The following is a 27368-nucleotide window of genomic DNA, read 5'->3' as shown; positions in this document are numbered from 1 at the left end:
ACAGCCTTCTAGTCTCAAACTCAGAACATACATCATTCTGCACAGTGAAGCTCAAAGAGTCAACTGTAGGAACAAGAGGAAAAACACATTTTTGAGTGGAGGGGGACTTTAACTACATTCATGCAAAAAAAGAGTAAAGGTAAAAACAAAGTGGAAACGAAAACAACAAAAATCCTTTCACTCTGGGTCAGTGTAATTGATTATTTTTTTCTTTAATGCTTCAGAGACAGACTGACACACACGTACACACACACAGACACACAGGCTCAGACTGCCAAATTGAGTGTCATATTTTAAAGAACGTTTTAACACATTTTACTGGCGGGCTTTTACTGGCTTTATTTGGAATTCGTTTTCCGATGGGAAGCACCTCAGGGGACTGATTTTTATACCTCACTCACAAACTCACTTATTCACATTCAGCAGGCTGCAGGTTCTCTTCAAGGAGCTATTTGGTCATTTCCAGATTAGCTCTACATATACAAACCTAGCGTGATAACGAGACTGATTTGCCATTTTGTTTCACTTCATTACCCACGCTGAAAGCTGTTTTCTCTTTGGAAAGGGTTGTTATTTTGCCTTCAACAATCAGTAGCGAGTGACATATCTGTCCTGCAGTTTTCATGCCAGTTTCAGTCAACATGGAAGCTGCAGTAGTGGTTAAGAGCCAGTTAACATTTTTCACTTTCATCTATAAAATATGCATAGTTAAGAGATGTCCTTTTTTAAGTGGACTTCGAACAACCTGTACACAATATCTTGTTTTTAATGGATGTAGCTAGGTAACAAACTGTGTAGGAAGATGATGTTTCCATTTTTAATACCACCTACAAAACTCTTGTTGGCTCTTGTTTATTCCAACCAGTACAAAAGCTATTATTGAGTGCAGCACCAGAACTAATTGAATAACTGAAAAAAGTCAGTGAATTGATGTGGACAGCGGTTTAGACCTGTAGATGTAGGTATGCAGATGTGGCCACAAAGGCCAAACAGTTGCAGGAATTTCTTGCACTTTTCTTGCCAACAAGAGCCGCAGGTTAGATTCAAACCGAGAGGTCTTAAGTTGTTGTTCTGAAAACTCAGATACTGCAGAGCATCATTTACTTTGCATAAATTACAGTGGAGAAATTTTACTTTGTGAGGTGAATATTTTTTGTTTGTGAATCTTTGAGGATTCAATACATTTTACCTTTTTCGCAAGCAGTAATTGGCAAGTACTGTACATCATGTAGCACAACAGAAAGGCAGAGGGCATTTTAATTGAATAGAGTAACATTTGCAGCTTTGGTATCAGTTATTCCTTAGCCTCAAGATAGTTTGCTCTGCATTAGCAAACAGTCAGTTCTATCTCCCACACTCTGCGATGAGAGAAGAGTTTTCACCGCCCTCTAATTTGTGATGTCACTCCCATGGACAGCACTGCAGAGGAAAAATTGCAAAACATGGGAGAAATAGTGGCTGTGACAGCACCCAAGACGATTTTCTGCTCTGGAATTGATAGTGCTGCTAAATCTAAAGCTTGGTTTGATATAAAAAAAAGTTCAGAGGGAGTTTGCAAAGTCAGTCTCGATGGAGCAGCTCCAGGCTGTACATTGATACAACAGATGTCTTGGTTCTCTCATTTCCAGCTTTGAGAGAGTGTTGTTCATTTTCCCAAGTACTGATTGGACTATCCTAAACTAGAATCTATTCATTCATTCTCTTTGTAACGGATTGCTTTATTCCTCTGTAAGCCCATTTCTAATTAGTGTCTGGCATTTTTATTCTTCATCTTATTAGGTTTTAAATCATTATTGTTTTACTTGCTGTGAAGCACTTGGTAACTTTCTGAAGAGTGCTATACGAATAAAACTTATTGCTCCAACCAAAAATGATTTTAGTAAAGCTATTACTTTGAGTGCTGCTGCCCTTTAAGTCAGTGAGAGACAAACTCAACATTATGACTGTACGCAGGGTAAACACTGCAGAAAATAACTAAAGATTGAACATGAAGAGTAAAAACACATCTGCCTTTTAAATGCTTAATTCTACAGCCAATCCTGAACCTCGGACCAATTAGCTGCTACAATCACTAACCCCATAACGCACAAAGGAGAGAGAAAAGAGGGGACAGTGACAGGGAGGATGAGAAGAAGTGAATATGAAACAATTTTCCTTTTGTTAGTGAAGAAAGAGTGGAATCAATGGCGAGAAAAATGCTGATAATAACAAATAACGCTAATAACAGTCTGTGGGTGACAGTGGCTCGATGTCCATAGATTCTCATAAATACCTTTGAGACTCACTTTGTATCGACTTGACTGTGAAACCTCTCCCTCGCTCTCCATCTCTATTTTATTCTGTCCCTTTCTCTTTGCTCCTCCGTGTTGGCTTTGGCTCACGGAGGGAACAGCAGACACTTCCCTGATGTAACACCCGGCCATCTCGCAGCATAATTCATCACAACACAGACACGTATAGATATTGGCTTAGTGTGTGTGGGTGCGCGTGTGTGTGTGCGTGCGTGAGAGAGAGCAGAGGAGGAAGAAAGAATGAGAAAAATAGACTAATATAGCTACATAATGCGGCAGGCGGGGAAAAATAATATAGATAGAGACAAAAAAACCACAGGAGACTGAGAGCGGCCCAGAGCGATAGTGTTAGTCCACTCTTCCTGGAAGTATACTAAACTAATCTCTCCGCCTCACCCCTAAAATTTCCCTTCCCCCGTCAGCGAGACCATTGTTAGAGAGCTATTCCCCACAGATAGGTAAATCTTTTTTTTTTCCCTCTCTGCACTAAATGGCAACTAAATGTCAGACTTGTGTTCAACTCCAAGTTCACCTTTATTGTCCTGTCTCATTTGCATGCTGAAGAGAGTTGGCAATGGGGGGCAAAAGAGAGATATGGACCACTGAGGAGAAAGGGTCCATTTGGTTAGTTCCACCACTCTATTATGGCTATCTGTCCCCACAATCTCATAAAACACAGCCCTGACTGGTTGCTCGCTTGCAAAACAGGCAGCCTAATTCCCTGCACTTACAGCAGCAGCTCTATTTGGGCAGTTAGTGTGGAATGGCTCGGCACAGAAAGGCCTCAGTTTGTTAGCCTGATATCTGGGCAGCAGATGGACAATTGGCAGAAATAGAGGAGCCCTACAGCGAGTGATGAAGCAAATGTGGAAGTAGAGGGAGCCAGAGTGAGATGTAATTTACACTCCCAGAAAATGTCCCAAGCGAGGCTTTCCGATGCTTACAGGAGCCAAATTAGTTACTGGGATCCATCTATACTTTATACCTTGCCTAACCTTTGGATCATTTCCCAGCGATCTCCCTTTTTCCATTGCAAGGCCTTTCCTTATTCTCTTTGTTCCTGTGTCTTTCTTAATTCGCCACCCTTTGTCTCATTCTGTCCCACTCTTTTCTTTAGTCTTTCTCATTTTCTCTTTTATTGTAGCTCTCACACCCCTTCTTCCTCCTTGCTCTGATTAGACTTCATCGTGCTTTCCGAAGGGTGCAAGTCCATGTCTCGCGGGAGAGCATACGGGGCGGCTCTGTTTAAATACTTAATGGGACGTACCGGTTGTGCTGATCTGATACAATTGGGGGGAGAGTTGAAAGTAAGGTTTCCCAAAGCTCCAACCTCGACTACCCAATTAGGGCCTCTCCGTGATCGAGGTGACTAACGAGTGAAGAAAAGGTGTGTAGAACAAAAGTATTTGAATACTTTGCCAGTGAACAGCGAAAGCAACTCTTCTGTCTTTAGTATATTAATCTAATCAGAAAACAATGACTGTTCCCATGGGGAGTGTGGGAGTGCTGATTGTCAAAGAAATATAATTAAAAGTGCTGGAGGTTGTAATCATTAGAAATGTGAAAATATGTTCAAGTGCAAAATCTCACAAACAAAAATATCATGCTATATGTTTGTACATACAAGTAAGTAAAAAAATACAAGAATAATGCCTTCAAGTTAGAAGAGGTTTGCATTTTTTTTCATGTGGTTAAAAGCACAAGTTCAAATATGTTTGAGCAGTTCTTAGATACTTTGAGCATGTTTCACCCTCTAATGATATGAACTAATGATATGAAACTATTGCTAGAAATGTTCTTTAACCACTTGATCATATGAAGGTTTAACTACAAGGTCAGCTACAGAAAAACCAGTTCTGGATCTGGTAGCCATTCATTTTCTTGCACAAAGACACTTAAACGACCTTACTACAGTAAAGGCCTTCTACCTTCTTACTACAACACACCACTAGCAGTGGAATTTCTTTGCTACTTTATGTAATGGAGATATGATGGATATTCACCCAGTTCGAAGGCTGCATGAAACTGACACTTGAACTTTGCAGCTGAGGGGTTCGTTATCTATCCCAAACTAAAAGCCATGGGACAAACTAATATTTTGAACTCAAATTTTGACTGTCAATTTGAGAATGCTTGAATGGTTGTGTGTTTTTTTTTGGTCCCACCTGCCATCAGATTCTCACTTCGTGTTATGCTTCTGTTGTGTTGTAGAGCGTTGCATTTTTGCACTGTTTTGTTTGGCATGGATTTTTATGTGACTGTTGACAACATTCAATGAAATAAAGAAAAAAAGCATTCCATGAGCTACTTTTGAGCTCAGTAACATTCGACTATAGCAGCTTGAGTAAAGTTAGTGTATCAAACAGTCTTTGAGCATCTGAGTCAATCTGAGAACATTTTTCAATTCAATTCAATTTTATTTATATAGATCCAAATCATAACAAAAGTTATCTCTAGGCACTTTTCACATAGAGCAGGTCAAGACCATATTCTTTAATTTAGACCCAACATTCCCCCATGAGCCGAATTAACACTTGTCACACACAGTCAGTTGATTTTGATTTGATATTCAAGCCTTTTAAGTCCAAAACTTGGTCTATTATAAATGTACCCCTTATTTACAGGGTGGTTATTCAGTGCCTCTTTTTCCTCTTTTTAGGGGCTCCATTCATAAATCTTGCACTTCCAACTACTGCTATAACTTGCAGTTGCTACTGGTTTGACATAAATTAATCAAGGCATTCATTACGTTATAAGGTTGATGGTGTCTTGTATGTTTGAACCATGAATATATTCAAATTCTCACGCTTTCCCTGATTTAAATCTAAACAGTTACAAACCACAGTTTTAACCCTAGCCTTAAGCCCAAGATAATGTCTTAAGAAGTTCATCACATACATGACATTGGGTATGAATAACTAAAACAATGTTAAAACTTTACTCCAATTAAGCTGCCCCACACAAAGACAATGTTTAACATCCTTGATCATTGTTTTTCTGCTCAGAGGTTTCCTAGCAGCACCAGCAGAAAATCTGGCTATGGTGGCAACTTTTGCCCTTAATTAGTTAAGAAAAAACATGTAATGTTTGCCTTCTCTGAGGCCCTAAATAAAATCTGCCTGTATTATAATATTGGTTACAATAATAATTTGCCATAAAACCACCTTTAAAAAAACATGTGATTGCCAAGGCCATGTTCTAATGAGGAGATGTAATAAGCTGTGATCTCATCACTGGGGTTAACAGTGGATTATGCAGAGAGCTTTGAACTATGCTTTTAAAACAGTTAAAGCAGTCACACTGTTAGGGCAGAGAGTAAAACCATCTCCTAAATTAACTCTGCGGTTATCTGACTTTTTAATGTGGAATCGCTTCAAAGACAAAGTGAGGACACTTGCAATAAGAAAAATGTAAAGTGTGAGTGTTAGTGAGTCATTGCTAATGTGTTTAAAAGGCTGGCTTCAAATGTCACTGAGGGCAAGTGAATAGACACTGATAGATTAGGTTCTTTTGCAGGGAAAAACGTGCATGCAGATACACACCTCGTGTGCCATTAAAGAAGAGGGTCTGCCGGCGGGGATTCTGGATGACCACAATTGATCCATCGTAATTCTGCAGGCGGCAGGAGATCTGGGCCGTACCTCCCTCCAAGACTGTCACATTCTCTGCCTGTACTGCCTGACAACGGGCTGGGGAAGAGAAAGATGGACATAAGAAAGTGAGACAGAGGGTGGATGGTGGAGAGGAAAAAAAAGAAGTAAATAAGAGGAGACGGACAAATGGGGGGAACAAATGCGGTGAAAAAGAGATGTTCAATTTGCTCACTTGAGATAGAACCTTTAAAAATAAGGCACTCAAAGCATCCTTCATTTACTCGCTATTCATCATATGGACACAATAAGAGAGAGATGGAGAGAGAGAGGAAGGGAACGGAGGAGACAGAGTGATAGAGATAAAAAGATTGAGAGCTAGAGAAAAGACACCAAAGGACTCAACAAGTAAAAGAGGGTCCCTAGGAACAATGTTATGATTATAATAGGAATGATTATAATTACTGCCATTCATCTTTTTACGTGCACAAACACACACATACAAATAGTCCTGTTGCCTCTGGCTACTCTAACAGAATGCATCAACACACATATTTGAATACATAATGCCTTATTAAAGCTCTAAGTGCCTTTCGGTCTTGAATTTAGATACACACACACACACACACACACACACATGAATGGACACACATTAACACAAACATGGCCACACATTCTGTATACCAATACACACACAGATTAAAGGCTGGACTTTGGCCACCTTGTGCATATAATAATAGTTTGAACAGCAATCTTATTGTGTAAAAACGCTGGCCAAAGTGCAGAGCTGTGGTGGCAGCCGCGAATACACTTCACATATTCTTAATGCCATTTCTCATTCAGAGGCTAGCTAAACCAATTGATAACATTCTATTATCCCAACGTAATGCTTTTTATTACAGGTATTTGGAAAGTACAGGCGGATCATGTGCCAACTTTGGCTGTTGCAAACGAATATGCACATACACACGCACCTGTATGAACATCCACGTGTGTACAAGTGCTCAAACATGTGCACACTCGCGAATGAGAACAAATACATACACAGATATGTGTTTGCATGCAGAGTGACACCCACACTCACAGAAACTTTTGCACATAATCTTTCAAACAAACTTGTCTGGCCTCTAAACTCAATATTTTTAGACAAGGGGGCTGAGAAACAGCAGGGAGCCTCTTTGATGTTGCTGACAGCCCAAGAGTCAGTAATGAGGAGGTTGATTATGCTTTGATTGGAGCGCCCTCCGTGTTTGTGGGTCAGGCTGTTGACACGGCTCGGCTGAGTCACACCTCCCACTGAGCACAATGGACACCGAGCTCCGCCGTTTGAATTCAAATGATTTGCAGAGCAATTAGTCATATGGCTCCAGCTAGTAGTGGAATGTGATTGCCTTGAAGAGAGTACCAGCTTGCTGGGCTCCCCAAACTAGTATTTACCAATTTGCATCTCCATTTGCATTCCCTCTCTCCCTGGCAAAGTATTGGCCGTGGGGAAGATTTAGAGAAAGAAGGACATCAGTATTGAAGCATGATGATGAAGGAGGCAATAAGGACTGCCGATAAAGACGGCAGGACTATATATATTTAACTGCTGGGTCTAGCAGTCTTTGTGAGCTCTAAAACACCTTCAGAAGGCAGGAAATGTTGTGAGAAAAACAGATGGTGGCTGCCATAGCTGGAGTTGCTGACTTGACAGCTTTGGGCCAAAATAAATGTCTATATCTGCAACCGAGTTTGTCCTTTCTGTGTGTGTGTTTGTACGACATGTACAATAGTTTGGCATGTGTGTGGGGTACGCATTTGCAGGGGTTGGCATATTGCAATTAAGCTACTTTGACATCATCTGATCCCTCCAACTTCATCCAAATTTAATTCTCCCCTCGATTTTAATCTCTTTTAATGAAATACTCAAAGTCTACATATTCATCACATCAGGGGAAACAGAGAGACACAATGGATATTGAACTGAAGACAGAAATAAACCAAGAGGGGATAAAGACAAAGGGGACTCTAATACTCTATGGAAAAGAGAAAAAAATCTTGACAATTACCACTAATTGTAGTCATTATTGCTCCCATTCTCTGCATCAATATTGTGATTCATATCGGGGGCCATCAGGCCCTGCCACCGCCATCCCAATTATTTTTCTAATGGCTGTTATTACTCATCACCGTGGCAACCAGGCTAGGCCACCATTGTTTTAAACAGTGTTAATTGTAATATTGCTGCTGTGCATCATGACAAAGTCTGTGTCTGATTAGTGACCCATCAGAGCCAACAGAGAAAGAGGTCTTCAAGTGGGAGAGCGACTCCAGACAAAGGAAGCAGCCAAAAGTTTACTTGTGGGAGGAGGCCAGAAAAACTAATTAGCTGTCCATTTGTACACCCACTTCTCCTGACAGCTGTCACCCCTTCAAAGGAAAATTAGCTGCAGCGGCGTAGCAGTAAAGAGCAAAGAAAAGCGACAAAGAAAAATAAAAAATCGTTAGCCGCCATTGCGAGCGTGACGGCTGGCATCCGCTGTCGCCTGCTGAGAGATGCCACCCAGAAACACCTGCTGGCTGCTGGTGGATGATCAGTCTGGGTGAAGAGAACAGAGGGATGGAGAGACGGTGGGGGAGTGAGGGCTCTAACCAGGAAATGATAGCAGGGAGTTAGGAAGTGATGGTTTGGGTATAATAATGCAGCTGGCGGGGGCTGGACGAAAATATACGGAAGATGACGCATATTCTTCCACTCCCGCTCATAACACAGCTGGGTATAGCACTTTAGTTTGACTGTAGGTTTTATTGGCTGCCATTCACATCAAGGCCATGAGCCTGTGCCTCCGATCACCACTATAGTTCAGTAGAGAGAGGGAATGAGAAGGAGAGGGAGGGAATCAACCTCTGTGACAGAGGTATTAATCTGGCCCCCATTAAAATCTATGCCCATAATAAAATACTCCACAAGCATTGAATCATATTAAGAGAGAATGCTGAGAGCAATCGATACCATGGTAGTGCACTGACGGCTATGATCAACGGATAAATAAAACAAGAGGGGGAACAAAAACAATCACTTCTCTCTCCAACCAAGCGGGGGCAGTATTTCATAGCGGTGAATTGGTGCCTCTCATCATTTGAAATGCCTCTACCCCCACTGCCATGGCCCCGGAAAAAAAAGGAGCCTTTATTTACTACGGCAATAGAGATCTGAGAGGGGCCATCATTTCAAAATACATAAACAAATAAATAAATAATGGCCGTGCAAATTCATAAGACAAGGCTGTTTAGGGGCCCATCCTAATGGTCCTGCAATGGGGTTGAGTTATATGCCGAGGAAGGCAGAGGAAAGAGGGACAGAGGGATGGGAGGTGTGGAGAGTTATGTAAAAGAGGGAGATTTGGGAGGCAGCCAGGTGGACTGCTGGCTCAACCTTGGTCACGGTAAATTCTAGAAGCTGCCTCACAGGTGCAGGGTTAGCTGACTGAATTACCGCCTTGCTGCGTCGCTCTCCCTCTCCGGTTCGCTCGCTCCCCGTTTCTCTCTATACATATCTCCGAGAGTGAAGGAGAGTGAGGGGAAAGATAGAACAAAAAGACAAGCCGCACAAGAGATGAGCTGTCTCAATTTGCCCCAAACAAGCCCCCATGTATCCTTGAAGCAGTGCAGTCACTGTCTCCCTATTCATTATCTCTCATTATCTTTCAATTGGAAGTGGGCCAAGAGCTTGTGTTTTCTTTGCATGCAGGCCACGGATTTACAAGGGAATCAATGATGGAGACTACAATGCACAACCCCTTATGTTATTACAGCTTTAATTAAAACAATAACAGCGGCTCATAGTTTCCACTCTTATGGGGTCGTCTGTTGGCAACTTCTCCATCTCTTCCCATCTGGATGTACATTTTTCCCGTTATCCCCGGAGTCTGCGAGGTGAGCCAGTTTCGACAGTATGCAAATGAATTCTGCAATGTTTATGTGTGTGAGTGTGTACTGTATGTGTGTATAAACACTTGCTCCAGGTTAATCACAGAGTTTTGTGGTGTACCGACTCCATGAAATAGCTGACTTTGAGGTTCTTCTGTTCCATACCTCCCTCTGCAGACCCACATCTCGCCCCCAATCCCTCTTCCCCCCTTTTTCTTCCCTGTCTAAAATTATCACTCCATCTCTCTCAGGGAGCCAGAACTCTGCCAATCAAATCCAGTGCAAAGAAGAAAAAAAAAAAAGCTCCCTCTATAAATAATACATAATCCTTTACAAATCTCGCTCTCGTCTCTCTCATTACCTTCTTTCTTCCGCTTTCTCCTGTGCTCCTTTTCTTTCCTCTCCTTTGCTCAGCCTTTCTTCTGATTTTTTGAGCTCACTCCCCCACCCCTCCCTCCCCTCCCTCCCTCGCTTCCACTTGGTCCACAACTCATATTTCTCTCTTCCTGCTGCCTTCATGTCTAATCTTATTCTCACCATCTCCCTCTTTCTCTTTTTATTTAAACCCTCAGTCTCTCCATCCCTCTCCTCCCCACCTTCTGCCTGATCTAATCCTTGAGTCCTCCTCCCTTCACCAGTACTTTCTCCTTTCTTCTCATCCTCTTCCTCCTTCTCTTCTCCCTTATCTTTTAGTCCATCGCTCATCATGCATCTTCCTCGTCAGCGCTGTCCCAAACATCTCCTCTCCTCTCTCTTTCTCCCCTGAGCCTCAGGAGAATCTTTCTTTCTCTCTCCCCTGTTAGAGGCTGTCTCACTCCTGTCCCTTCTTCTCTTTCCTTTCTTCATTTTCCGCCCCCCCCCCCCGCAATAGTATCCTTCCAAGCTGCAATGTGCTTTCATTCCCCCTTGCAATCTCTCTCATTCTTTCTCTTTTTGTGACTCAGTGGGAATCTTTTCCTGCCTCTCTGCTGGTTCTATCTCCACACTCTCCTTCGCTAAATGTGATTTGTTCTGCAGCTCAAGTCTGCAGCATAATCACGCTGTTTTTATAGTGTGCCGGGAGAGCGGAAGAGAGCAGGAGCAGGGGGAAGACAGAAAAAAAAAAAGTCAGAGGAGTAAATGGGACAAGAGGACAAAACAAATGAGTGGAGAGGGAGACCGAATGTCTCAGTTTTTCCTCCCTCTTTCATCTTCTCCTCTACTTTTGACTGTTTTAATCGTCTGTCGTATAACTCAGCCCGCTCTCCACTTTCTATCCCTCTCTTTTTTCTCTCCGTCTCTCTTAATCTTTCTCTCTTTGGCAGGAACTTCAGACTTCCTCTCATCCGACTCTATTTCCATCACCCACTGGTGTACTGCTAATCAGCAAAATCAGCATAAAATTGTTTCTTTTCACTCTTGACCTCTCATTAGAATCATTTACTTTCATTTATTTATATATTTCTCATCCTGTTTTTAACACTCTGACTTTGCTCCCTAGTCACGCTGCCCTCATCCTCCGCATTGAAATCTGTTGTCTTCTCTCTTTCCCTCCTCTCACCTACACCTTGCTTTTCCTTTACCTCCTCCCCTAATCTCCCCCCGCTCCTGCATCTCTCATTTTGACCTTCGTATCTTTATGTCTCTCCAGCCCTTTGGCGTATTTCAATCACTCCGTCCCTCTTTTACCCCATCCTCTCTTCTTCTCTCTCCCGCTGCATTGCATCTCCCTGAGCACTCTCCTCTCCTCTTGTCCACCCATCCCATTATTCTTTCTGCTCTCTTGTTCACCTCTTCTTACCCTTCACAAACCACCATCTTCTCCTCTCTCCTCTTGTCTCTTTCCCTTTTCCTCTCCTTCCTCCCATTCTCTGTCATCTAAATCCGGTTAGCTCTATCTACTGTGCAGAGTTTTATGGCCCAGGTCTGTCACAGCCCCAACAACCCTGCAACAATGGCCACCACGCACACCCCAACAGCGGCTTAAAGGAAATTTACAGGGCTATTACGCGACGGCTACCACACTGGAGATTCACCACAGCCAAAAGCAGTGGTCTTAACACCCCTTCAAAATCCACCACATGGCTGGATTCCCTTTGGTGTGTATTTGTTGTGCACTGTTTGTGTGATGCGGTTGAGTGTGTATGCGGCGTGTGCATGCATTTAGAGGCAAGTGTGCGTGCGCCAGAGTATATGTGTGTGTGCACGTTCAAGGCTTGACACAAAACTGCCCTCCTGGCATGAATTACATAACTATGCTGACTGCCAAGACACAAACTCATTCTTTCTCTGTGTCCCTTACTCCCCTATGTCACCCCTACCCAGCATCCTCCACAACATCCCACAGAAGACAATGTCCTTCTGTTCATCTAATATGCAAAAAAAAAAAAAACCCCAAAAAAAACAACCCAGCACTGAATTGAAATTTTGCCTGGCACGGAAGAGAATGTACGGTGCGCAGCGGCAACGTGCTTGTTTACCAATGAGAAGCGAGGAAAGAACATCTCCCTGTATTAAGTGCATAATAATAATGGCAGGAGGTATTAATAGCACCTAGCAACACTGCCACTGATCTCACTCCACTTCATGTACTGTTTTTTTCTCACCGTCTCTGCCTGGTGTTCAGTCAATCTTGCGACTCTTGGTTTCAAAACTCGACCTCATGCAGCTCTTTTTCAGGCCTTGTCTCTTGTTTTTATCTTTGTACCCCTCCCCTCCATCTTTGTCTTTCTTGCACACACACAGACAGCGTTGTTCTCCATCTCTGTCTCGCTATTTCTCTTTTTGCCTCTGCTGCTCCCTCCCTCCTTCACATACAAGCGTCTATCTCGCCAGGTCCTTCTTTCCTTGTGTCGGTCTGTCTCTCAATATATACTGGTCTCTTGTACTGCACCCCCCCCTCTTTCTATTCGACAACCTCTCCATTTGGCTCTCTATATCTCTCCTACTCTGGGGTCTAACTTTCTTTTATTAGGTTCTTCAGAGGAAAGCTGAGAAAAAGGCTTGAGCTACTTTTATATCTCTCATTCTTTCTATTTTCATTCGTAACTGTTTCCCTTAAAGTCCTTTGGTCCATTCATCCCCTCTCTTTTTCTGCCCTGTCTCTCATTCCCTGGTCCTTTCACCCCCTTTGGGTATACGCTCATGTCTTCATATTCTCTCTATTCTTAATCTTAATTACCGATTCTAACTTAATTACCAGCATTTTGAACAATTCATCCGAAGCTCTCATTTCATGATTCCATTGCACGCTATTCCTCCCGTAGTCATGTGCTCGGCAATGCACCGGATCTCATTCTGTATCAATTTTCACCAATTAGTATCATATTCTTTTTAACGGAGCAATCAGATTACAACATTTTGGGGTGTATCCTGAGGGAGTTTAACCTAAAAAAAAGGGAGCTTGTGCTTACATTATATTTCTACATATTGGCAATAATATAACATTAGTGTGTGAACATTATGTACTTGTTTCCCTGACTTATGTGGTGCATAATGACACCTGAGTTTCCCTCGAGAATCAATACTGCACGTCTCATTTAATCTGGATGTGTGTGTATGTACATGTGAGTGTTCATGCGAGCATGACTTACGAGTGATGCAGAGCAGGACCAGGACCAAGCTGCGCAGGGCCAGAGAGAAGGGGGCAGGGAGGAGGCGGCAGAGGACAGAGCTCCGGACAGGCCTCATTGTGTATTGAGAAGCTGTGTGTGTATGTGTGAATGTGTGTTTGTGTGGATGTGCACGTTTGATCAATGGCTCCTCTGTGACCCTGCCTGCACTGCTACAGACAAACTATTCCACACACACATATATACACACACACACACACACACACTCTGATTTGTTCTCAACTGCAATACTGCAGACACGTGCACACACTAACTGCCCAGCTCTACTTCAGTGCAATCAGACAGAAGATGCTGTCTGAGGACAATACTTAAAGAAAGGAATCGAATGTGCTACGTTGCATCACAACACATGCAAAGAAAAACTGTTTTAGCTGGAAAGTCACATAAAGCTGAATTGTAGCCAGAGCTTGCATGCAATACACAAGTTTGGTCAGAGCTCAGGGTGCTAACAGAGCAAGCAATTTAGACACTGTATCACAATGCACGCACAGATGAACTTGCAGCAATAACACTGTTGAATTTAGCACCTTGTGGTACTTAGAAAGAACTTATGACATGTGTTGTCTGAAAATCCTCACAGTGCAGAAGTGTTGCTGCTACAAAACAGTACAGAAGCTCAGTCCCATCTAAGCAAAACAACAAACACTGCTAGGCTTTTTCTACCGCACAGCGCTTTGAGCCTCCTGAGACCAAAGCCCAAGACTCTCAGATCAATAAACTAGAAAAACCAATACCAAAAGTGACCAAAGCAGACCTGCAATACTATGTTTACCAGAAAAGGTATGCAGCATTGGCAGCAATGCAGTTTTAACCAAACGAGGGACAACTTAATTAGTTAGTCACTGTCTGTACACCACAGAGTCAAACTCTGAGCTAAGCTAGTTCGAGCACCATGTGCCCTAACAATCAGCCACACAATTAACCACAATAACAAATAAACTGCTTGCCTCCTATAGGTCAAACCACACTGCTCCAAGGGACAAAAAGAAAGCATCAGTAATCTATACTTTAGTCAGATACAGGCTGAGAAAATGTCTTCCAAAGCAAGTCAAGTTTATATCAACTGATGTTGACTGAAGGCTAACTTATAAAATAAAGCTACCTACATCGCTGTGCCCTCAAGGACAGAGAAATCCGGGGCAACAATGTTCATTCTCGAACAAATTGTATTTTAATGAATCAAAAAGGGTTTTCAGCACTTCTCACCCAACAAATCAGCAGGCAGAAGTCAATGTTCCTTTGAGCTATAACTCGAACCGGCCAGGTCTCTGGAGAGATGTATACACTTTCTCACTGCAACTCATCTAGAGATGGCTATGGTTAAATAAAATCCATTGAGCTTGAGTGCAGCTCTATAAAGACAGAGAGTGGAAGTGCTTGCCTCGTGTAGAATTACCAACTTGTTAGGGGTCGAGCAAACTGCAGATATTAAACTTTTTGGTCCGTTTTTTTACCCCGGAGACTTGCACATTATTCTCACAAGGTATCTACTATTATTCGCTTGAATGCTAGAACTCTTTCGATATGCTATCATGTATACACTGTAGCTCAAATGGACAGTGATTTTACATGGTAATTTCGGACTCCTCAGAATAATCACAGGCTATCAGACAGTATAACAGTGCAGCACTGACCTGACTAACACTTCCCTTCCAACATGCTCCATTGGGTACAGTCAGCGCTTGGGTGCACTCTAGATACACACTCACTCATACACACTGATCTGAAAGCCTGCTGTGTTTTAGGTCCGGATGGCGTTCCGCTGATTGTCAGCACCTAATGCACCGCAGGTCCCTGAGAGTATGTAGCTTTTGTGTGTTTGTATGTGTAAGTACGCGTGTTTAATATGTGTGTGTTCGAAGCATAGAGACAAAGCGTGACGAGCCGCACCGCACACCTCACCGAGCACGACTATCTGATGGAATAAAGTGCGAGTGTCATCCTTAGATTACCACACACTGCCCAGCTCTCTCTCTCTCTCTCTCTCTTTTTCTCTCTGTGCCACTGCAAACACAATGAGCTCTAACGGTGATGGCCCTGACCCTCCTGGCAAAGCCGAAAGCGGATCATAGCCAATCTTCCCTACAGCGCTGACTTCACTGGTCAACTGGCAGACGCTGAGAAAATTACTCTGTGTTGGTATACACCAGCAGCTCAGGTCTGGCAGGTCTGGGTCCTTGCAGGAGACGGACGGAAACAAAATCTATTCACTTGTTCAAATTGATCTCCTCAAATTGTGTTTGGTTTATCCGTTCTGCCCTCTTACTCTCTCCTCTTCCTTCAATCCTCCAGTCAATCCGCAGCAGCTAGTTAGTTCCCACAAGTTTTTTCCTCCATCGCTTCACTTCTTTCCTGTTGATCTATGAACAAAGTTATAATCCCAATTTGGTATCGTTGTTGATCACGTCCGACCCTCTATCCGTTTTCTGTCTTCCACTTGTTTATATAACCCTGGCCTCCCTCCCCTTGCTCTTGCTAGAATGTGTGTGTGTCAGTGTGGGATCAGTGTCTGCATATTTTGAATACTATTTTGTGAAGGTTATAGGGATGTTTGTGTGGATGGAAGCAGTGACAATGGTCGTCTTTCAGGTCAACAAACAGTAGCGGCGTGTGTGTCTGAATGTGCTTGACTGTCCAGTGTTGACTGAAGCAGGGTGTACATTTGGCTGTCTGTTTGGCCCTTTCACTATCTACTACCCATTAATTTACCCATGCAGGCACACACAGAAGCATCATAGTGCCTCTTTATGTTAAATGGCCGTTTTTATGGCTGCAGGGATGTGTTCGGCTGTCTGCTGACAAGAACTGCGTACGTGTTTGTGCAAGGCATTTGTAATTTGAAGCGGATGTGGATAAAGCAGAAATGAACATGACTATGGCTGTGTTATGAGTTATGCTGATGTGAAGCTGGCTCAATAAAAGGTATCTGCTCCATATTTTTATACTGATGAAACAAATCATCGCCAACAGCTAGTCCAACCTGTCAGTATATTCTGCATCAACACATCATGCATAATGCAATTCCTGTGTTCAAGCTCATTGCCACATGTACTATCATTACTGCTATTGGCAATAAAACTGGCAATACAAAGCCAACGGTGAAAGCTAACTACTCTAGACTTGGAGTCTATGACTTTCATTGTCCTGTAAAATGCAAAAGGCAACACAGTTTTGATGTCGTAATAGCACTTGTACTTGTTCTTAATCAAGTGATCATAAAATATCAGTTCTAATCTGCCACAAGCTCTATTTACAAACATCTTTATGCATTCAATTTGAAACGTGCTGTTCCCCATTATCAAGTCAAATAAAGTCGAATTTCTTTATCAAGTGCTTTTAACATAGTAGGGTCATCATAAAGTGCTTTACGCAGCAACAAAGGACATAATTACAGACAAAAAGAACACATTACAAATCATTGCACGACTGGTGAGTGTGTGCATGTTTGTGTGTGTGTCTGCAAAGGCCCTGTGTGGGCAACCCCCTGATGGGTGTATTTGTTTTTGTCGCAGTATGCGCAGAAGGAAGGGAGGTAATGGCAAATTGTGTCCCCTATCCCCCTTCCCATTTTTTCTCCTCCTCTCTCTCTCTCATCCAAATCTAATTTTTAATGGGCTTCATTGGTGCCACCGTGGAATAAGTGTTGCCAAAGCACTTAAGGGGCTTAAGTCAGCAGCGTGCTGAAAATATTAAGCACTCAAACAGCCTTACAAGGATCCCTGCCTGCTTAAGTATGCCGAGGAGGTCGTGCCAGCATTTAATACCAATGGTATTAAAGCGCTCCGACAAGGGAGAGGAACAGAAATATAGATATATACAGTATGTACCACAACTGGGAATAGATGGAGAGATGGAGGCTGGCGGGAAGAATGAAAAGAGGTGGGTAGAGGTGGGTGGGGGCGGATGGGTGGGTGGGCGGGGGGACATGTTTGGGAGACAAGTAAGAGTCAAAGGGATGGAGGGACAAAAGAGAGTGGCAAGATTGGTGGTGAGGTGAGGAAAAGAGTGGGAAACTAAAGAATGTAGGAGAAGACAAAGGAGAAAAAAGGGTGAAAAGAATTGGTGAGACAGGAGAGGAAAGGAAATGAAAAAAAAAAATCACTGTAGAGGAGGAGAGATGTGAGGGAATCGGGCCAAGGTGTGGGAGGTAAGGGTTGATGGGATAGCTGTGAACCAGCAGCAGAGGGCTAATGCAGAGATTCTATCGGGAGGCTTATCCAAGATTAAATTTCTCTTTGTCCTTAAGGCGCTTCTTGGGTAAGCGGAAGTGTCGAATTTATTTCTTATGTCTCCCTCGAGGTTGTGCAGGCGAGTGGGCTGGGAGCATGCATGTGTGTGTTTGTCTGTGTGTGTAAGCGTGCGATGGAGGGGGGGGGGTTACATGTATATGCATCTGAGTAGGCGTGAATTTTGAGGGTTTATTAGCTGGCAAAGTGTGAAGGAGGGCATGTGTTCCTGAAAGGTAAAGATAAATCAAATGAGCATCTCCCCAAGGGTGTTTGAGCATAAGTGAACATCCAAGTATTAGTGCGGTTACATTGATGTGAACTCATACATACAGATATTCATGAATACAGATTGTGTATATTAAATGAAATTCAAATCGCATCTTCTTGTCCTTTTTAAAAATGTTTTATAAAGTTTGTTTTATGGAGCTGCCACAAAGTCCCAGAACACTAGAAAGTTTAATCGCTCATAGGAAAGTATTATCTGTACTGTCCTGATTGAGTAATCTCCTCTGGGACTCTCTCCAGTGTAAACAAAATACACAATACTATTTACAACAACTGTACCGGGCTTGATTCCTTATACATTATCTTTCTCTTTTACAAAGAGAAAATCATAAATACCAAATTATAAGCTATTTTTCTTATAACAAACAACAATTTCGACCCAATTCTGTGTACATTCGCATCAGGGTTGGCATGATCACCTCCCTGGGCCTCTGCTCTCCTTTCTCTAGTCTTTCTGATGTCTTGTTTGTCTGGCTGACTTGGTGTTAATAGCTAGCCTAGAGCCATGCACTAGCTAATCCAACTGGGTTTGCTGTGAACTCTCTAATTAGAAAAGTCACAGCTCCTCGATCTATGGACACTATCAGTGACTGCAGTTTCTGGAGGCGCGGCGCAGGCTACTTCCTGCTCACCTCACGCTCCTGGACACAGGAATCAATACGGCCCGATCATTTGGGTATATTTCGAGTGACGCTGCCTGTCTTTCCTCACACAACTTGGGATTACAAAGTTTTGATTTTCTTTATTTTTCACAGTCTGTTGACAGTGGAGCCTGGCAAATAAATAAAAGTCAATATGGCTCACATCAGGACAGGCTAACAAGAATACACAACAAATATTAGGATTTGAATCACTGGCTGTCTGAAATTGCACGGTTTGGACGGTGTTGCTTGAGCACAGGGTGTGTTAATTTATATCTTACTCCAATTTTTGCCTCACCTTCCTCTGTGTCTCTATAGTAAACCTGGAGATTAAACTGACTTTCTGGCAGACAGCAGAGTGGAAGGGAAGACATAAAGGCGCTGTGGTAGCCATTGTAGACATCCTATTATTAGTCTCATCCAATTATGCATTTACCATGGATCAATCGTGCATTAAGGGGGACAATTTTAGCGTATTCTTTTCAAGCCAGGCAAAGAACTGAGCATGCATTTTAGAACAAAACACTTTCCAGTGACAAACTGCCAAGTATCGAAGATAGAGAATTCTACTGATAACTAGTTGAAGAGGCCAGTTGAAGTATTCTACTTCAGTAGAAATGCTACCCTTTTGTTTAATTCACTTGGATAGAGCAGTTATTTAACATAGGACTCAGAACCTTTCTATCAGTCACATTCTTTCATCCACAAATCTACCAGAATTTCTTTCTGCTTTGGTGCCGTACATGAATGTGGGCCAGATCTATAATTCATCTCAACAATAAATTCAATGGAATATTCCTCTCCAATGCCAGTGCAGACAAAAGCTTCAAGGCTCTCAGGTCAAAAAAATTAAAAAGAAACTCCTACAACTTGCTCAAATTGACACAAAAGAGCTTTTTGCTTTCTTTCATTGATTTAACAAGGAAACGTTTCAATTGAACTTACTTTAACTTACAAACTCTTCACCGTTATCATGTTTCTTTCGGTTTCACAAACTCTCTACCTCAGTTTCTGGCAACTAAAGAATGATTGCTGCTGTTATGTTAAAGTTTAGGCAGCTCAAAGCACATGGTTAAAGTCAGAGAACAATTGTGGTCTCGGTTAAACACACACACACACACACACACACACACACAAAAATCAATGGCGAATTAAAGCAAGAGATGGGATGTATTGACTTTTTCCAATATTTAATCAAAACATAATCATTCCCATATCTTAATTTATTGTTTTAGTCACCTAATCCTATCAATACAACAACCAAACAGGACACAAAATGATCTCTGATGTTGAAGTCCTGTGCTCTGTGCACCCAAGTACTGAGGCTCACCTCCTCCATGTGAATTCTGTGCTATATGAAAAAAGTCACATTTCTTGGTCTGGAAAAACACCTGCCAGTCAATGTAATCCAGGCAGCAATTATTTTTCCTACAAAACATATTCGATAAGAAAATTTAGTACATAAACATATTTCGTTGGAGACAGGGTTGTGTTGTGTATGACTGAGGAGGCCTGGAACACACCAATAATTATAGATATACTATATATTGTATAGCAGTGCCCTTCTCTGGGATTATGATATCACATGTGTGTCATATGTGAACAATCTTTATTGGACATTTTATGGATAGTAACTGGAAAAACAAGTCATGTGTGAAAAGGGCTTCAGAAGAGGCGGGAGTCCTTACTAGTGTGAATAACATCTGTAACAATCGAGAAAGATACAGCGGCAGTCAAAGAAGCTGCAGGTTTTCTCATTTGCTCAGATAAAGAGAACTGCAGGATACAAGGTGTAAAGATTTTTAACACAGACACTTAAATGTGCTCCTTGGCCCTTGCTGTTTTCATACATGCATTAATAGAAAGATGCACACTTAAAGAGTAAGGAGGCATTACAGGCATATTTTATGCACAACCATGCTAGCCCCCCCATTGGGTGAAACTGAACGCTAAGCTCTGTCATCCCTTATTCAGTAAGATAAATGCAAACAGTGTTACCTGCCAAGTTGGGAACGTACCGATGGAGCTTCCTAACGAGTGTTTCTGCGTGCGCTGTGAGCCACATGCTACACAGCTACCTGCTGGGAGTTACACTCATTATCCATGTGGCATCATACCTCCCGGTGACAGGCTACAACTCTCTGCTCTCTGTCTTCTCTACTGCGGTGCATGTGTCAATCTCTCTCCTTTGTGTTCTTGGTGCATGTGCTAACATTTGCCTGTTACGGAGTGTGTGGAGTTCTCCTTTGTTCCCTGATGTGTGTACTTGTGACAGAGAGTGTGTCACTGTGCCCATATCTGCGTGCACCAGTTTGTTATCTTTCTTTTTACTTTCCATGTATATGCGTGTGATGTGTTATTAATGTGCATATCAACCTGTCAAGGCCGCAGCTTATGATGTTTCATTTTTTTGTGCGCTCTGCAGGGTTATATGTGTGTATTTGGGTGTGCCATGGCATAGTGTGGGTGATTAGAATTGAGCAGCTATGTGCCACTTTGCTGTGGGGTACTCTGCCAACCGCCTTGCCCCCATTCCGCCAATTCACAAATGCCTAACAAAGGGATAATTTCTTCCTCGCATGATATAATCTTTCCTTTCACCCAGTGCCTCAATGGAACCCTTTATGGCTTTTTATCACATCTCTCTTTCCCTCCCTCGCTCCATCTCTTTCTGTCTTTCTCACTCTGTCTGTTGCTTTTCCCCTCCCCTCCCTGCTCGTCTGTCTCTCTCTCCCTGCTCGCCCTCTCTGCCTCTGTTTCTTTTTTCCGATCCTTTTCTTGCTCTACTCCTCTCTCACTTTGACCTTACAGAGGATCTTTGCACTTAAGTCACTCTTGTTACTCTTTCTCTCTTTTTCCTCTCTCTCTCACTCTCTCTCTCTCTCTCTCGCTCTCTCTCTGGAGGAAAATCACACACTCATCAGTTTGCCGGCTCTGTTCCTGACGAGCGGGCTCGCAAGGAGAATATTAACGAAGCTCCTCAGCCAATTAACACCTAAAGCACATAACAACCTTTTATGCCAGCAGACACCCTCGCATGCACGTGCGTGCACTTGCCCACACGCGTATATGGGCTGCACATGCATAGACACACTAGGGCACACAAACACATGCAGGAAATAAACACACTCACTGCTGCACACAAAGATTTAGGCTGAACAAACCCACTCGTATTAGCAAAGAGGTGCACATAAACAGAAGCACACACACACACACACACACGCACAAATAGATTGTGTTGATGAGTGTGTATTGGAAGGAGGGGGGACATTTATAGGAGCAAGGGGAAGTAATATAGAGGGAGAGGGGATGCAAACAAAGTGATGAGCAGCAGGGAGAAGGAGGGTGAGGAGAAAGGGAGGGAAGGAAAGACTGAGGGGAGCAAGGAGAGACAGATTTATGGAGTGTGAAGAAAGGCATAAAGAAAGGGGGGAAAATCAGTGATAGAAGGTTAACGTGGCTTGGCTGCTCCTGACATGGTTCATGCTAATTTGAAAGGTTTAATAGTGGATGGGTGTACACTGACACGCACACACACACACATGCACACAGACACACACACACACACACACACACACACACACACACACACACACACACATTGGGCACTGACACATGTAACATACTTGCCTTAGCCAGGACAACACAATGCATAAAACATAGTTGTAGAAAGGGCATTAGCAGTGAACCTTTGCACACGTGCACACACACACACACACACACACACACATGTGGTTCAGTCTCCTTGTATGCATAAAACATGGTGAGAGACAGTAGGAGCGGGGGGACGTGAGGGAGATAGGATGAACAAGTGCGAACGGACAAAAAGCGTATGGTAATGACCCGGATAACGAAAGGTGGCTGCGAGGGGTGGAGAGTCATAGAGACCGAGTGAGAAGGGCGAGTGTGAATGTGATAAAGTAATGGTGAGGAGAGAGAGAGAGAGAAACTTTCCTCACGGCCTGCTGCCTCTGGATTGAACAGCGTGCAAATGAAAAATGGAGATGAAATAATTAGACAGGCTGACTAGAAGCGCTCATCTAAATATGTAAATGCACTTAATTTTACTTTGATTTGCTCCACTGCTTCCCTATCACTCTCCCACCTCTATCTCTCCCACTTTCCTCCTTCCATTCTTTCCCTCTCATCTGTTTTCACTCTCTCGTCATGTTTTTCATCTCCATTCTCCCCCTATCTCTGTCTTTCTGTCACACTCTCTCCCTCTCTGTCCTTCCTTCTACTCTGTTTTCTCTCGCTGCATATTAAAGCTACAGTATGTTAATACACTGTAGGTACGTCAGCTCAATTATCCACTGTTTTATAGACTTAACAGGAGTATGCCAGAGAAAGACAGAGTGTGTTTAATTAGTTCATTCACGCCTGTCTGACTTTGTGATGGGGTGCGCATGTACGTGTATGACTGCACACATGCCGGCATGCATGTGTATGTTTGTGTTGAAGGATAGGTTTGGATTTCAATCTTAATGCAATACTCACAGAAGTACATTGAAATCATTCCTCCTCTCCCTTGTGGCTGTGAAGTGATTTTTAGTGCCACCGCGCTGTAAAAGATCCACCGTTCTTGTTATGTGCAAAATTGCATTCTGCAATTCAGCCAATGCTAATACATGGCATAAGCAGTCTGAGATAGCCAAATCAAATGGGCATATTCCAAAATTACAGTTTATTTTATTCCGAGCCGCAGCAGGGGGAGACATCCTGGCGTGTTTCTGGGATGAAACACTGAAAATATACCTATGAACGAAGATACTCGGTTGATTTGGCGAGGTCAGACTGCTGAAGCCTCATAAGATTCAGCTGAATTTTGGAATTCTTACAGCGTGTTCAGACAGAAAGTAAATTTCACCTTGCTTCGTTCACATGAATTTGACTGCGGGACTGTTTGTGCAGTGCCATGTTTGCTTTGCCCCAGACAACCAATGTACTAACAGTACAGATTTTGGCTGTAAGCTAACTAGAAGTTAGCCAGTCAGCCTCTGATTTCAGAAGTCACTATGAACTCTAGTTTCTCTCCAGTCTCTCCCCTTTTTCCTCTCGTCTCTGTACATTTATGAAGCAGATTCAGGTCTGGTTAGGTTGGCGCAAAAACTACATGGGAATACATGGGGAAAGATCATGGTTTGGGTTAAAATGATCACTTGAAGTGCGGTTGGAAGTGGAAAGCAAACAGTGGTCTCCTGCAGCAAAGTCCAGCTAAGTCCACTTTTTACCATCTATTTATCTAACCATCCATCCAACCCACCACCTCTGAACAAGGACATTTGTCACCTTATATATGACATCATTGATCTCATGGCACCTATTTCAGATGTTGTGGGGGTTCCGTAGACGTCTATCAGACTAACCTGCACATTGAAAAATGATGCTAAGGGGTACCCAGTGCATTAAAAAGTGATGCCTAGGGGCGTGACTAAGCATCAGTATTGGATGAGTTGGGAGTGAGAACGGGCTGGAGCACACCTTTATGGTGGAGTCGTATTAAGAGGCTATCACTTCAAAGCCAGTATGAAGAGGAGGAATAATTACAGTGATTAACATACATACAGTATGGCATGCAAGTATTATATAAAGTCAGAAAAATCCATAGTCTACCTATCCTGTTTTTAAATGAGGTCTGCATGTGTGTATAACAGGAGAAAAATTGATCCACGTTGTGATTCATATCAAAGGTTGGCTCTTGTAAGACTAAGAAGGAGAATTGCATTTTATCTTCTTTTGAACTTTTCTCTTGATGCTGCCCATGTTGTTAAAATCTCTAGTCTTTTTTAGGTCCAGTAATTACGGTGACAGTTCACTGAGCCTGTTATAATTAAGTAGGCTACATTGCACATACATTCTTAACATGACTGGTTTCTGCACAATATAAACAAAACCGGCTGCAAAGCACTGTGAAATTAAAATTTCTTGCCTTTTCACATTTTCCAAGGTTTTTAATAATTGCTTTTTAAGTGTATGTTGAATAATCATGTTAATGAATTAGATTGTGCATTATCATTGTCACATGTAAGTTCCTCTTGAAAAGGAGATCTCAATTTTGATGAGACTACCTGGAAGCATTAATGAAAATGTGTGTGAGTATGTGCATGCCTTTGCCTCTGTGTGTGTGTGTGTGTGTGTGTGTGTGTATGGTTTATAGATTATAAGAATCACCACGCGCAGAAAAAGGCGGCTGTCCTTCGTAATGACAATCTGTCAGAGCTCTTCCTAACCGCTCCTCCTCTTTCATCAGTCTGTCTTTTCCTTCTCCAACTCTGTCCTCCTCTCTTTAGTCCGACTTGTACCAAACATCCCTCACTGGGACGTTCACTTTCTGTTCCTACAAGGTGACTCTGACAGCAGTCCTCCTGATTTTACTTCTCTGTACTTCCTTCCCCTTCTCTCAGCCTACTGTTGCTGCTCTTTTTCACTTTAAATATCCGTCTTTTTAGGATTCTCTCCTATCACTGGAATTGCAGAAAAATAATAATTACAGATTTCTAAGAGCTACAGATCAGAACTTCAACATTTTAAGTCTGAGCTTTTTGATCTATGATCTATACATAGTAAGTTACACAAGGTTTTCTTTCTTATACAGCTGGCTACTGTATGATAAACATTGACTTTATTTTTTATCATAAGACAGTCAGTTTTTATTGTTGTTGTCTATTGGTACCCACTTATTATTCTGTACAGCACAATCGCTTTTATATCTATCTATGTTCAAGTTCAATAAACTAACTTGAACATAGTTATAATAATGTGTAATTTACCACATCATTCTCTATTACAGTCCTCCTCTATGATTATATCAGACCACTGATGATCAATGCAGACAAATGAATATGTCACTAATTGTAAGACATGATGAGGCTACTGCTAACTGTGGTTTAAGAGAAAATGTTAAACAGATTAGAATAATGACTACTGATAGAAAAAGCAAGTATGATTTATTGGATAAGAATAAGTTTATCACTTTTCTTCAGGCTATACAATCTTCTCTCTCTCTTATTCACAGTGTCTCTCTGCCACTGCTGACTTAAGTCCAGGAACATGAACTGTCTTGCGGGTTTTGATTTGATTTGATTTCTTTCAGGGCTATGTTGTTCTTGTTGTTTTTCAGGCTGTTATTTTTCTATTTTTGTGTATTTTTCTCTTAGTAAAAAAGAAGGGTGACGTTCTCTGTGTTCAAAATGTGTTTCTTTTGTTGACATCAGATATCTAAAGCTACCAAATACAGCATATTTTCTTTCTGTCCTTCCCTAAGTAACACTCAACACGCTGCCCACATACTGTACATCAGTACTGTGCAAAACAGCCAGTTGGCGTGTTCAAGGTGCCCATCACTGCCTCCACTCAAGTGACCCTAACACAACACTGTTTTTATTCAGTGTGCCCTTTCCTCCTCCTCCTCTCCTCTCATCTCATCTCTTCTTCACGTCCTCCAGCTCTAACTATCCTCAGGCTCAGTTTATTCTTTTATAATGCGCCACCACTGTTTTTAGCTAATAGGTATTAGTGTTTTCTTGCACTGGACTGGGCAATGAGCATAAGGCTGTACAAACACATGAAAACACACACACACACACCCACACACACACACATTAGTCGCTACAGTAAGGGAGTAATTAAGTCGACATATCTACAATATATTAATCATACTTTTAATAAACAGAGATAGTCAAATTTATACACACACACACACCTTAACAAAGGCCCCTTTAATCTGCTAATTGTTTTTCAACTTAACTTTTGACTGATTGTTAACAAAAAAAAGAATTCACGTGAAAATCTGTCAAATTTCTACTTTACCTTAACTTTTTTGAGGACCATCAATCACACACAGCACTCAGTGGATCACAGTCATAGCCAAGAGAAGCATAAACTGGTACAGCCTCCATCTTTCTTATGCCAAGCGAAGAAAAATTTTATCAATTCAACTAAGAGATTTTCTTTGCCTCGTTTATTGTACAGTGGACTACTGGGCACTGTTTGCCTTCAACAAGCAAATACTCGTTCAAACCACTTTAACGAGCCGATAGTAGACCATGCCTCTCAGAGCACACATCACAGTGAATTCAACACACACGCGCACACACACACACGTGCATTCCTCTATTTGCTGCTGGACAACTCAAAGTGGATGGAGAGTCTGCCAAGCAACAGCAGAGGGATCCACTAAATGAGCTGAAATAGCTTAAAGCAATTAACTAGCCCAAATTTTATATACCTCCTGCCTTCTTTAAAAATTCACAATTTCACATTTGATTAAGCTTGATCAACAGCATGGTTGGTTCAAGAGCTTGAGGTAACTTGGGGAATCAGACCATTTAGAGGCTAACCATAAGAGGAAGAATTAGACCCCAACTAGCATGACTAACACTTGTAACACTGCTGCATTCAGGCAATGTTTTATCTGTGAGGCCCCGGTACACCTGTTGATAATTCTAATGAAGGGAATAACACCCCCAGCAGGGGACTAAATTAAGCTGCAGCAGTCACAACCAGGCCTAATAAGGCACTATGTGAGGCTAGCACAGCAATATAAAGAATGAAAGCTGTGTGTGAGAGAGAAGGAGATGGATGCAGGGGCTACAGTTTTATTACATGACCTGTGGAAAGTCTTTATGAGTGAAAACATGTTTGTGTAAGTATTCCATATGTGTTAATCTGCCAGTACTCTGTCCCCCCCCCCCTCGGCTCTCCCTCCACGTGCACACACACACATTTGCATACAAAAACCATTTATGATTGCTATGTCTCTGACAGTGGCCATCCTTTAATTACCTTTTAGTCTTAAATGAGAGCTTCA

At 42.3% G+C, this 27368-nt stretch overlaps 1 protein-coding gene across 7 annotated transcripts in view; it reads right to left on the bottom strand.

Annotated features, from left to right (window-relative positions):
* cadm4 (cell adhesion molecule 4) overlaps window positions 1-27368 on the bottom strand; it is a 156121-nt gene that overhangs the window by 30378 nt on the left and 98375 nt on the right. For 3 of the 7 annotated variants that reach the window (XM_067600972.1, XM_067600975.1, XM_067600976.1), the window contains exons 1-2: window positions 13366-15641; window positions 5834-5980 (exon numbers count right to left, since the gene is read on the bottom strand). In XM_067600972.1, the coding sequence (XP_067457073.1) occupies window positions 5834-5980; window positions 13366-13462 (244 nt within the window). In that variant the 5' untranslated portion in view covers window positions 13463-15641. Of the gene's footprint in view, window positions 1-5833; window positions 5981-13365; window positions 15642-15670; window positions 15829-27368 lie in introns of those variants that run through there. The other 4 variants (XM_067600977.1, XM_067600970.1, XM_067600973.1 and 1 more) reach the window with 4 other exon arrangements.

Source organism: Thunnus thynnus, chromosome 10 (genome assembly GCF_963924715.1).
Source record: "Thunnus thynnus chromosome 10, fThuThy2.1, whole genome shotgun sequence".
Classification (NCBI taxonomy): domain Eukaryota; kingdom Metazoa; phylum Chordata; class Actinopteri; order Scombriformes; family Scombridae; genus Thunnus; species Thunnus thynnus.
The sequence above is the reverse complement of the archived record's forward strand: the minus strand, read 5'-3'. Positions and strand labels throughout refer to the sequence as shown.